The sequence below is a fragment of the Ovis canadensis genome, chromosome 1 (genome assembly GCF_042477335.2).
Source record: "Ovis canadensis isolate MfBH-ARS-UI-01 breed Bighorn chromosome 1, ARS-UI_OviCan_v2, whole genome shotgun sequence".
Taxonomy (NCBI): domain Eukaryota; kingdom Metazoa; phylum Chordata; class Mammalia; order Artiodactyla; family Bovidae; genus Ovis; species Ovis canadensis.
Window position 1 is genome coordinate 240,310,545 of NC_091245.1, and position 13,557 is coordinate 240,324,101.

Genomic DNA, 13,557 nt, shown 5'->3' on the forward strand with positions numbered 1-13,557 from the left:
CACGTTTGATGACAGAGGTCAAATTAGAACCCCCAAGGTACTAAAGAGTAGAATAATATGCAAGAAGAGTGCACTCAAGAGCCATTCGAAAGACCAAGGACAGAGAACCAGAGCTTATACTCAATGCCATATGGATACATAATGACAATAGACAGCCTGACTACAGTGCCCGTTTCCTAGTAACCACAGCCTCTCTGATGAAAGATTGCTCCCACTTGTTATTTATAACTTATTTCCCAATAGGGAGGGTGAGTGATTTGTTTATATTTAGTTACAAGAGCCGGGGAAACCCTGATCTACCGTCTCAGGATAGACACAAACCTTATAGCCACAGCTGCCAGGAGACGGGAGAAAGCAAAGAAAGCTGCAGTGTCCAGTGTGGTCTCTGTTACCAACAACAGGGGTCACATAGAGCAATTACCAACTGCCTGACACAAATAACAGATGGTGTGAGGGGAGACGGGAGGGAATGGATGCATTCCTGTTTATGCTCTACGGAAGCAGTCATTACGAAAAACCTTCCTACACCTTGTTCATTACTGGGAGCATCTGTTAATTTTGCCTGCCTTTTGACTTTGTTAGCTTTACTTTGCTTCTGGCTCCTAGAATTATGCTTCTGAGAATGAATCCTTCTGTCTTTGAAGGGGTTTTCTTGATTCCATAGAAAACTGGATGACCTAAAGTCCAAGAAGAGAGCTCTAAGCATTACAGAACCGTGAACAGCCTATTAAATAGAAGAGAGTTAATAGGCCTGAGTCAAGAGTTTCCAGGTGGAGTTGGGTAGAATTGACAAATGAAGCCAAAATCAGAGAAGGTACGCACTGAAGGGGTTATCTGGAGATTACCTAGTGTTGTCCAACATCTCATTTTACTTCTGCAGGCTCAGAGAGGGTAGGTGACTTTTGTAAAATCACACAGCAATTTGAGTATGCTCTTATCTCATTACTTGCTGCCCCATGAACTTTCTGCTGCCTGAACAGCCTCTAAAACAAGGCAGAAAGTATTTCAAAGCAGGCAGAGGTGGAGTGCCAACATGATGAATAGGTGCCGAGCCTTCACTTCTTTTCATCTACAGATGTAAACAGACAATTATGTGTCACTGCACAATCATAGGAAAGTAGTCAAAAAGCAACTTTTTTTACAAGACTGAGAAAGACAAGCCCTAAAACAACCACCCACCACTATTTGTGTGGTGCTTTTCAGTTAACAGAGATCCACATCCCCCTGAGTTTTGTAAAAACTCTAAGAGGTCAACAGAGCAGGAATTGTCCTTGTTTTGAAGAGAATCCACTGAAAGTCACAGACATTTGCTATGTCCCAATGTTCTAAATGCTTCTTAGGTATGAATAAATCCTCATAGTGATCCACTAATGCATTTAAAATTATTATCCCCATTTTTCAAGGTTAGAAAGAAAGGCAGAGAGGTGAAATGATTGGTCCAAGATCACTGCCAGTATCTAGATATGGTAGACGCACCCTAAGGTGACCTCCCCACCCCAACAAGTCACAATTCTGTATGATACTTCTCCTTTGACTGTCAGCGGGACTTATGACTTGCTTCTTATCAACAGAATATGGGATAGAGAAGGATATTACCTAACGATAAAATGGTCAATTCTCCAAGAACACATAATAATTCTTAATATGTATGTGCCTAACAACAGACCATGAAACTTCAAGAGGCAAAAACTGATAGAGCTGCAAGGAGAAATAGATGAATCCACTATCATAGCTGGAGACTTCAATACCCCCTCCCAGAAATGGACAGATCCAATAGGTGGAAAATCAGTTAGGACATAGTTTAATCCAACAATGCCATCAATCAACTGGATATAATTGACATATAAAATACTGCATCCAACCAGAAGCAGAATATATGTTCTTGTCAAGCTCACACGGAATGTTCACCAAGATAGACCACATTCTGGGCTATAAAACACACCTAACATACTATAAGTGGAGAAGGCAATGGCAACCCACTCCAGTACTCTTGCCTGGAAAATCCCATGGATGGAGGAGCCTGGTGGGCTGCAGTCCATCGGGTTGCTAAGAGTTGGACATGACTAAGCAACTTCACTTTCACTTTTCACTTTCATGCATTGGAGAAGGAAATGGCAACCCACTCCAGTGTTCTTGCCTGGAGAATCCCCGGGATAGGGGAGCCAGGTGGGCTCCCGTCTATGGGGTTGCACAGAGTCGGACACGACTGAAGCGACTTAGCAGCAGCAGCAGCAACATACTATAAGATATTAGGTTGGTGCCCACATTCTATTAGGTATTCGATAGGCCATGAAATACATTTACCTGGTCCACCAGTTGAACTTTTACATTTGTTACAAAAGCTAACAAATTTAAAAGAATAAAAAATATACACTGTCTACTCAGACTACAATGGAATAAAGTGAGAAATCTATAATAGATAACTGGGAAATCCCCAAATATGTGGAGATTAAACATACTTCTACATAGGACATGGGTCAAAGAAGAAATCTCAGGATAACTAGATAAAAATAAAACACAACTTATCAAAATTTGTGGAATGCAGCAAAAGCAGTGTTTAGAGGGAAATTTATAGCATTGAATGAAAATGAAACTTATAGCATATATTAGTAAAAAAAAGATCTAAAATCAATCATTAAATTTCCACTTTAGGAAACTAGGAAAAGAAGAGTAAATTCAATCCAAAGCAAGGTAAAGAAAACAAATAATATATAAAACTAGAGCAGATATCAATAAAATTAAGAACAGGAACTCAATAGAGAAAATCTATGAAACCAAAAGCTGGTTCTTTGAAAAGATTAATAAAATCAATGAAGCCTCTAGCCAGGCTAAGATGAAAAAGAGAGAGGATGCAAATAACTAGTAGCAGAAATTAAGGGGGGACATCACTACAAATCTCATGGACATTAAAAGGGTAATAAAGGAATACTATAAATAACTCTATGCTCACAAATTTGATAACTTAAAATAATAAAACAGACCAGTTCCTCGAAAGACACAATCTGCCAAAACTCACACAAGAAAGAGACTTACACAAGAAAAAGCCAACAAACCACGGCAATGGTGGTAGGATGTCTCTCTCATAATTATGTTACCTGATATGGCAAAGGTGAAGGACATTTGCAGATGTCATTAAAGTCCCTAATCAGTTTGACTTTCAGTTAATCAAAAGGGAGAGTACTCTGGGTGGGCCTAGTCTAATCAAATTAGTTTTATTATAAGAGAGCTTAGGCTTTCCCCAAGATCAGAAACTTGAAGCAGCAGAACCTCCCTTTTTCTTTCTGGTCTTGAAGAAATAACTTATACAGTCACAAGGAAATGAATTCTTCCAACAACTATGTGAGCTGAGAAGAGAAGATGAGCCTAGATGAGAATACAAGGCCTGGCCAACAGACTTGTGAGACCCTAGGCAGAGGATGCTAAACCATGTCTAGACTCCTGACTGGCGAAATGGAGATAATATCCTTGGGTCAGGAAGATTCCCCTGCAGAAGGAAAATGGCAACCCACTCCAGCATTCCTGCCTGAAAAACCCCAGGGACAGAGGAGCCTGGTAGGCTACAGTCTGTGGGGTCGCAAAGAGTTGAAGATAACTGATGCGTGCTTAGAAGAGGAGCAAAAATTCCCACCCACTCTGACCTCAGAACATGTGCTTTAAATACTGGATCTCAGATTCTTGCTGACACCAACTGGGAGACTTTTTTCCCCCCAAAGAAACAAATTCTCTGTTTCTCCAACACCACCTAAGTGTTCTACAGTTGAAATACCAAGTATTTTAGGAATTCTTTGGACAAAGACCAAATATATTTCCTATCATACCACATTGGTCTTTAAGACCTTTCAGAGCAGGACTATGATCCAACAGGAGTGTCTAAGTGACCAACCAAAGACCACATGCCCACTGGTGGAGGGACCAATGCCCCAGTCTTCATGCTTGAGCGCTTTTGACTTCTCATTGTATCCCTAGCCTGTGCTACCACCTGTAAAATGCATAAAGGTAAGAAAAAGTAAAACTTTTAAAGGAGAATTTTTAATATATAAGAGGCAAGAAAACATTGATAAAAGGTTAAGAATTTTCACATAAGTCATATTCATTATGATTCTTTGAGTCAAAGGAGACTAAGAAAGTGAAGCTCATAGAAATGAAGTAACTTCTCCAAGGTTAAGGTCACAAGGGAGGCTCTAGCATTTGACCTTGGGCCTGACACTCTCTTTCTCTTCCTTACCACACCACCAAGGAACAAAAGGGGGAATATATCAGCTATCTTCTAGTTTCCAGGCCTTAAGGAAGGACTTAATCAAAAAATTTCTATCTCCACAGAAAGAAGAACTAAAGAAAATGAAAGATTAAACCGCAAAGGATTTAACTTAATCCTAAGGAAGAGCTTTCCATGGGTAAGGTTAATTGAAACACTTAACAAGATTTTATTTAAGAAAAAACACCAAAAGGCAGTCAAATTCTCCTTCCAGATTTCTATATATAAAGCCTCCTATGAAAACAGCAAGAAGAAAAGTTGGGGATCATTTTGCAAGCTGGTCAAAACACTTGCAAGCACCAAGTTTTTCAGATTTGACCGTAAGGATGAACTGGGTAACACTATAAAGATCAATCATAGTTTGCTTAGAAACTACAGCAAATAGTAATAACATTAAGTGTTCACATGTTAATTTCCAAGTTTGGAATAAAAGCTAGTTTTTCTCATGAAATCATTGGAATTATCATTCAAAATTATCAACAAAGAAAGCAAATGGATTCAGGCACAAGTTTCTGTACTTACATAGTGTATTTCCTTTATGGGCAAACGATTTCAGGCCCTCCACCATCCTCCCTAACCCCCTGACTCACTGCAGTGTTGCAAAACTTCCCTCCTCTCCCACAACCCTGCTTTGTACTCAACTTTTGCTGCTCTGCATCCACTGCTGTGTGAGACCTTGTATTCAGGCAGGATGCTTTGATACACCACAGGCAGTCTAGGGAGATTTAGGTGACTTCACATGGCATGTGGCGGGAACAAAGGTATTAAAAAGTGAGGGGGACAACCCTAAATTCTACATATTTCTACACCCCTCTCCCACCTTATCTCTCCAGATCTGGCTCAGTTCAGTTCAGTTCAGTTCAGTCACTCAGTCATGTCCGACTCTTTGCGACCCCATGAATCGCAGCACACCAGGCCTCCCTGTCTATCACCAGCTCCCGGAGTTCACTCAGACTCAAGTCCATCGAGTCAGTGATGCCATCCAGCCATCTCATCCTCTGTCGTCCCCTTCTTCTCCTGCCCCCAATCCCTCCTAGCATCAAAGTCTTTTCCAATGAGTCAACTCTTCGCATGAGGTGGCCAAAGTACTGGAGTTTCAGCTTTAGCATCATTCCTTCCAAAGAAATCCCAGGGTTGATCTCCTTCAGAATGGACTGGTTGGATCTCAAGATCCCCCAATTCCATCTTTTCTTTTCACCCTAATTCTTATACCCAAGCTCCTGTTCTAAGTTCTTTGACAAAATGCCCGAGAGACTGCCTTCCTCTGAATATAGCTAAATCACATTCTTAACTCCTGATGTCATCTACAGACCAGTCTTTTCCATTCTAGAACATTTATCAACATCTAACTGCAAAGAAAGATAAAAGAATTAAAGACAGCACTTTCTTGATTGAAAAGAATGGGACCACAAATTCCAATTTAGGAATACAAGGAACAAGAGGGACTGGGCAAGGGATGCTCACAAACAATGGTAAAACTTGGCATTATGTAGCAAAAGTCTTTAAATAACCATATCATTTGGTTCAGGCACTCTACTTTTTAGGATTAAACAAGATAAATAAGACCTGTGTAAGTAAGTGATATCGGAGAAGGCAATGGCACCCCACTCCAGTACTCTTGCCTGGAAAATCCCATGGATGGAGGAGCCTGGTAGGCTGTAGTCCATGGGGTCGCTAAGAGTCGGACACGACTGAGCGACTTCACTTTCACTTTTCACTTTCATGCATTGGAGAAGGAAATGGTAACCCACTCCAGTGTTCTTGCCTGGAGAATCCCAGGGACAGGGGATCCTGGTGGGCTACTTTCTATGGGGTTGCACAGAGTTGGACACGACTGAAGCGACTTAGCAGCAGCAGCAGCAGCAAGTAAGTGATATACCATTTTCATAGATATGCAACTATTCCCATTTTACAGATGAATAAACTGGCTGCAGAAAGACTAAATAACTAGTCCAAGGCCATACAGCTAGCAAGAGGTGAAAACATGATTCAAAACAATGGGGGCCCAGAGGCCATGCTCTTTACCACTCTGCTCTCCTACCTGTCCCCTGCATTCTCATAGTTCCAAGCCACCATTAAAACTATAAAGGAGGAAATGAAAAAGAATTTCTTTATGCCTCTTACGTTTACAACAAAAATACTGAACCCAAAGGAAGTTTATGAGACGTCTGAATATTAAATGGTTAAAACAATCACTAAAAGTTAGTTTAAGAAAACTGAAGGTAGAGCATCCTCAAGCAAAAGTGGTTGATGTGGTATCTTGCTGCATTTCCATAAACAATCAGTCCCCTCAGCTCTGACCCTCACTCTAGTCATAATAAATCCACATAGCCTCTTTGCTTTGACCTCTTAGTCTTCCCAAGATTTTACAAACCTTATAATCAGAAATGTCATAGAGAAAGTGACCTCCTGCTTAAGAGGTTCAATTTCAAACAGAAAAGATAGGAATCTTTTTCTGATAACCAGTATTTGTTTTTGATTGGGAAAAAAAAAAAAACCCACTGTATTTCTCAGCATTCTCCAGAAAAACAGAACCAACAGGATATAAGAATCTCTCTCTTTCAATTTGTATACACATATATATTGGTCAGGGCTTCCCTGTTGGCTCAGACGGTAAAGAATCTGCCTACAATGTGGGAGACCCAGGTTCTATCCTTGGGTCAGGAAGATCCCCTGGAAAGGGAATAGCAACCCAGTCCAGTATTCTTACCTGGAGAATTCCATGAACAGAAGAGCCTGGCAGGCTACAGTCCATAGGGTTGCAAAGAGTTGGACATAACTGAGTGACTAACACTTTCATGTATATTGGCTGCACGAATGTGGGGACTGACAAGTCTAAAATATGCTGGGCAGGCTGGCATACTGGGGGTCCAGGAAGAGGCTGACACTGCAAGTTCAAGTCTGAAGGCTGTTTACAGGCTGACTTCCCTTCTATTGTTGGGGATCTTGGTCTTTTCTCTTAATGTCTTCAACTGATAGGAAAAGGCCCACACACATTATGAAAGATAATCTCCTTCACTCAAAATCTACTATTTAAATGTTCAGTTCAGTAGCCCGGTGATGACCAACTCTTTGCGACTCCATGGACTGCAGCATGGCAGGCCTCCCTGTCCATCACCAACTCCCAGAGCTTACTCAAAATCATGTCCATTGAGTTGGTGATGGCATCCAACCATCTCATCCTCTGTTGTCCCCTTTTCCTCCTGTCTTCAATCTTTCCCAGCATCAGGGTCTTTTCAAAGGAGTCAGTTTTTCGCATCAGGTGGCCAAAATATTGGAGTTTCAGCTTCAGCATCAGTCCTTCCAATGAATATTCAGGACTGATTTCCTTTAGGATGGACTGGTTGGATCTCCTTGCAGTCCAAGGGACTCTCAAGGGTCTTTCCAACATCACAGTTCAAAAGCATCCGTTCTTTGGTGCTCAGCTTTCTTTATAGTCCAACTCTCACATCCATACATGACCACTGGAAAAACCATAACTTTGACTAGATGACAAAGCATGGTTTTGTCTGCAAGGTAATGTCTCTGCTTTTTAATATGCTGTCTAGGTTGGTCATAACTTTTCTTCCAAAGAGCAAGAGTCTTTTAATTTCATGCCTGCAGTCACCTTCTGCAGTAATTTTGGAGCCCAAGAAAATAAATTCTCTCACTGTTTCCATTGTTTCTCCATCTATTTGCCATGAAGTGATGGGATCAGATGCCATGATCTTAGTTTTTTGAATGTTGAGTTTTAAGCTACCTTTTTCACTCTCCTCTTTCATTTTCATCAAGAGGCTCTTCAGTTCCTTTTTGCTTTCTGCCATAAGGGTGGTGTCATCTGCATATCTGAGGTTACTGATATTTCTCCCAATAATCTTGATTCCAGTTTGTGCTTCATCCAGCCTGGCATTTTGCGTGATGTACATTGCATATAAGTTAAATAAACAACATACAGCCTTGACATACTCCTTTCCCAATTTGGAAACAGTACACTGTTCCAATCTGGTTCTAACTATCGCTCCTTGACCTGCATACAGCTTTCTCAGGAAGCAGGTAAGGTGGTCTGGTATTCCCATCTCTTGAAGAATTTTCCACAGTTTGTTGTGATCCACACAGTCAAAGGCTTTGGTGTAGTCAATAATAAAGCTAGGTACCATAGCCTAACAAGTTAGGTGCATTAAATTAACCATCACAACCAACAACATTCTTCATTATGCCAGTTATTAAAGCTACAATTCATTCAGCTAATAGGAAGAGACATACTTTAAAACTTATCCCAGAAAGAAATCAAACCAGTCCTTCTTCAAATTGTATAAGGTTTCTGTGTGCTAAAATCCATATCAAGTTGGCCTTGATATGGCCAGTTTCTTCCTCAGCCTACACTTTACCCAATAGTAGTTGATACTGTTTTTCAATATCATCATGATGGCTTTTAGTCTCTTTGACTACACAGTTCCAAGGAGGCAACACAGCATAAGGTGCTATCACATTCCACTAACATGATATCTCTCATCAATTAAATTATCCCAGTTGCTTTGATACAGATAAGTAATTGCAGTCCTTTTGTTTATAAATCTGTGTCTTGGATTAAACATTCATGGTATCCATACAGTGAAGAAAAACAGAGAAGTATTCCACCCCTAATGAAAGTTTAATCATGATCTGATAGCAAGGTCTTACAAAAAGCCCAGAGCTGCAACTGTGTGGCGTGATCTCCTCATTGGTCGAAAGGTAGGGACTGCACACACATCACCTGGGCATCTTTGCCAGCCAACTCTTTTCACTGCCAGTCCGCTCTCTCTCCCATTTGAACAACTTCCTTCTTCCAATTCTTTACATTATCTAACAGTTATGGAGCCCTCAGATGAGCCACAAAACTCCCAAGGGCTGGATTTAGAGGAGATAACTAGAAAGATTTTATTTCTTGACAAATGGAGGGAAATCTTTAGTTATCACCGGTAAGATGTTTTCATTTTCTCAATCCTCTAGAACCAGAGGGATTTCTTTTTTTTTAATTTCATATATTTATTTTTGGTCTTTTGGGGGTCTTCCTTGGTACACTGGCTACTCTCTTATTGTGGTGCGCAGGCTTCTGATTGCAGTGACTTCACTTGTTGCAGAGCATGGGCTGTATGGCTCCTGGGCTTCAGAGCAGAGGCTCAACAGTTTGGGCGCACAGCTCCAAGGCATGTGGGATCTTCCTGGCTCAGGGATGGAACCCCCGTCTCCTGCATTGGCAGGTGGATTCTTTACCACTGAGCCACCAGGGAAGCCCCCCTAGAACCAGGGGGATTTTATGTGGCTAAACAACCAGCTTTTACGCTCTCTATGTGAGAAGTCTCCATTACAGATTTACATTTAAAATGCTTCAGGTATAACTGTTTGCAGAAAAAGCATCCCAAGCAAAGTGGAGGTTTGAGGGAATAAGGGTTGAATAGACTGAGTAATTTTCTTGATGTTTTCTCTTTCATTTATAGGTTGGGAACCAATAATACAACTTCTCAGGTAATTACTTTTCTCAAAGCCAGAGTGTTTTCCTCTAGTTGCTTCTTCAAACAATCACATTAACAGCATAATCTCCATTTCTTCTGTGCATGTAATGTCACTCGGGCACTTGGCATTTACTGTGTGAAAACACAAAACTGGAAACCCTGTTGGAGATCTTTTCTTGTGCTTTCTTTTTTCATAAAAATCTCTTCTTACTTTTACTAGCTACTTTGCCCATATGGTTATTATTTTCAAAAATAAAAATCATATGAGAATCTAGAGTTCCTACACTTGTGAAATAGCACTAGATTCTGACTTCCAAGAGCTTCAGTGATCCTGAAGAAAAGTAGTTCTGAAAATAGTTATCATATAGATTCAGCTCCTGAAAAATTGTTTTCCTTCACCATCTTCAAATACGGAAAAGATGACTGAATTCAGATGTTAAAAGGTATTTTAAAATCTGTTATACAATATAAGATGAAAGACGTTTTCCTCTCCTGTCACCTGAAAAGGTTAGAAGGTAACAGGCTTTGTATTTCAGATATTAATTCAATCACTGAACAAACTCTGCACAAAATATTAAGGTGATTTTCCTGGCACTAATGTATAATACAGTCAAACAACTGAATTATTAATATTTTAACTATAGCACTAAAGCGCCTTGCTCCAAGTAACATATGATCAAAAACCTTATTATTTCTGCTGAAACTCTCTTAGCCAGTCTACATTACAGTGAGAGAGAGAATACTTCTATTTCAGTCCTAGAAGTATTAAATGGAGCTAGCTATCATTTGGGGGAAGAGAATAGTCAAAAGATAAAACAATCTTTGCAAGGAAAAAAATAAATAAATGTTGAGTTAAGCTTTCCACAAGGTGGGGGAGACCCCCTGCTACAAATGTAAAGATTTTCCATGTGATTTACAAAATGCATCTTATCCCATTAGTAGTCTATGACTGGGATGCTGTGTTTCTGAGATAAAGAATCTTAGCCTCTAGGAATCCAGCAAACAAGGAAGGCAGTTTCCTTCATGTTTCAGCTACCAATTGGTCAGACATGTTTCATGACATTAGGATAGAAGTCTAAACCAAGTGGAAGAAGAACTGATGCTATCTTATATTTAAATGCTGTAAGAATCAGTTAAGAAAAGTAAAAATGGATTTTTTTTTCCTTTAAGATAGGGAGTGGTTTTTTTAAGGAAGAAAATCATTGCACTCACTTGCTAGGGATCAGGAATCTGAGAGACGAATTAAAAGAAGGTAACCTGACTTTGTTTACTGGCCAGTTAACAATATAATGAGAAATACTTTGTATAGACTAGAAAGATTCATTCTTGTTTATAAAATGTTGTCTCCTCAAAACAAGAGACAGTAACATTTACAACTGTCTATAAACATAACTTCAAGTCAAGGTCTTGAAAGCATTAATTATGTTTCCATAGTTACACTTAACCTCATCGAGTCACATAAAACTTGGGAGAACCCCTTTGACACAGACACTGGGATTTTTCTGCCTCTTTTATATCTATTTATGATCATTTTCAGACATCTCTAAAAGGGAGACAACATTTTATGAACACTGATATTTCAGGGAGAAAGAGAAAAGAAGGAAAGCAAAGTAAAAGGTCATCACCAGCTGTTTGCTTTGTTTTTTGGTGGTGGTGGCATTTTACACAGAATCATGAAGGTGACCGTGTATCTGCTGGTGAAACTGAAGACGGAACAGGAAGGCCTCAGCCAAAAGGACAAGGACATTTGCCATCAAGTAGCCTTTGTTCTGTTCCCAAACCCTCTATCATCTCTTCAAAATCGGGCGGCTTTCCTGTCTCCCTAGCAATGGCCACAGTAAGTACAGCTTGTCAATTAAACATGAGACGAAACGTAATCTTCCCCAAACAACAAGGCTGGGGGAATCTAATCGGCTGTCATGTGAGAGTATTATGGAAGATAAGACGACGGACAGTTGTTATTGCTAAAGGAGAATATAATGAACATGACTTATGCATGGTATTTTTCAAGGACACTGGTGATGTTACAGTCTTTCCTTCCCAAACACTGAGAGTCTCTCTTTATTGACTGCCTCAATTTGACAGCTAAATGTGAAGGCATGAAGGTGTTAAACTCAAATAATTGACCATATGAGGTAGGATGGGGTAGATGATAAAGACGACAAAGGTGGAAAAACGAGGTAGATGTGGGAGACAGGACCCCTGTGCTGTGTGGACAGGAGGAAGATGGGGACCCTTCCCTGGCTCAGTCCTGCAGCAAGCACGCGATCCCAAGGAGGAAACACTTTCTGGGGTGCCAACTAATAGTCAGATTTGAAGCGAACCCAAAAGTTTGAGAATCCAAGTGGATCTGGAAGCTGCTGTTGCCAGGGACCATTTGCTCCATTCAAACCTTGACCAAGGTGGGGGTGAGGGCCTGAGGGCAGAGACCCAGCCACATCTCCTTGTGTGGGCTGGGGGCAATGTCTTGGCAAGTGGCCAAAGAACCAGCTGTTATGGTCAATGAGGCATGGTTGGGACCTGGGGAAGCAAAGCTAGGGATCGAGGAAAGGAAAAAAAGCACCAGTGAGGCTGAGCGATCCTTCCGACAGGAGTGTCCTCCAATATCACCCTTTCAATCACAGTGAACATCAGGGATCATTTCTCCACATTCAGCCCATCCCCTCAGACTATATTCTAGAGACATAGGCAGAGGCCTCTCCTTGAGGCCCTAAGAACAAAAGTAGGAAGAGGTGCTTTCTTCCTGAGGACACGCTGCCCTGCACACCTGGATGTACTCTGAGAACACACCCAGGACCAGCCTGACCATCCAGGCAAAGACCAGCAAGGCTGCAGTCAGGCCACCATGGACAGAAAGTTCCGCAGTCTGTGCCCACAGGCAGGATCCCTGCTGGGAGGATGGGGTGGGGGCCGGATCCCTTTCTGGGGGAACCTCACAGTCTCCACCTGCCTTGTGAGCCCCCAGAGGCCAAGCTGGCCCTTACTGCAGTATTTCCAACCTCAACATAACCCATAACTGTTCCTCAGACTCCCAGATGGGACATCATCACACACAGACTATAGCCCCCATGTTTTTCATCTTCACGCACATCCTCACAGGCTTCACGGAGCAACTCTCTCCACTGCCGGAATTGTGGTACAAACCTGCTGGGAGGCACGCATGCTCTTTCCCATCATCATAGACCTTTCTGCCTCAACCCACCTTCCCCCTTATGCTTGAATGCCGGATGCCCCAGGCAGACAGGCTGGCAGGGCCCTCAGAGATGCGGTACTCGGCTCATTGGTGGCCCAGCCCCTGGATGGTGCTTTAATTTGTATCTCAGGCATCTAGCTCATCACTCTCCTTTTGAAAAATTAAGACAGGTAGTGTCATCCTGTTAGAGTCTCCAGCCTCCACGGTTATTCTGCCTACGATGTGCTATAGGAACAGTAGTTAGGGCAACTGAAGTCATCCCTCAGTATCCTGGGGGATGGGTTTCAGGCACCCCCAGAGGAAACCAACCTCCACCACACTCAAGTCCCCTATATAAAATTGCCTAGTACCATTGGTCCCCCAGTATCCTCAGAGACAGAGGGCTGAGTGTATCTGTATTTTACTGTACAAGGTCTTTAATGAACAGTCTTTGTTGTTGTTCAATCACTCAGTCATGTCCAACTCTGTGACCCCATGAACTGCAGCATGCCAGGCTTCCCTGCCCTTCACCATCACCTTGCTCAAACTCATGTCCATTGAGTTGGTGATGCCATCCAATCATCTTGTTGTCTGTTGTCCCTTTCTCCTCCTGCCTTCAATCTTTCCCAGCATCAGGGTCTTTTCCAATGAGGCAGTTC

At 41.6% G+C, this 13,557-nt stretch overlaps 1 protein-coding gene across 1 annotated transcript in view; it reads left to right on the forward strand.

Moving 5' to 3' along the window:
* The first annotated feature begins 9,085 nt into the window (after positions 1–9,085).
* MINDY4B (MINDY family member 4B) overlaps positions 9,086–13,557 on the forward strand; it is a 41,043-nt gene continuing 36,571 nt past the window's right edge. The window contains exons 1-3 of the mRNA XM_069597036.1: positions 9,086–9,192; positions 9,712–9,739; positions 11,396–11,563. Of these exons, the coding sequence (XP_069453137.1) occupies positions 9,086–9,192; positions 9,712–9,739; positions 11,396–11,563 (303 nt within the window). The remainder of the gene's footprint in view (positions 9,193–9,711; positions 9,740–11,395; positions 11,564–13,557) is intronic.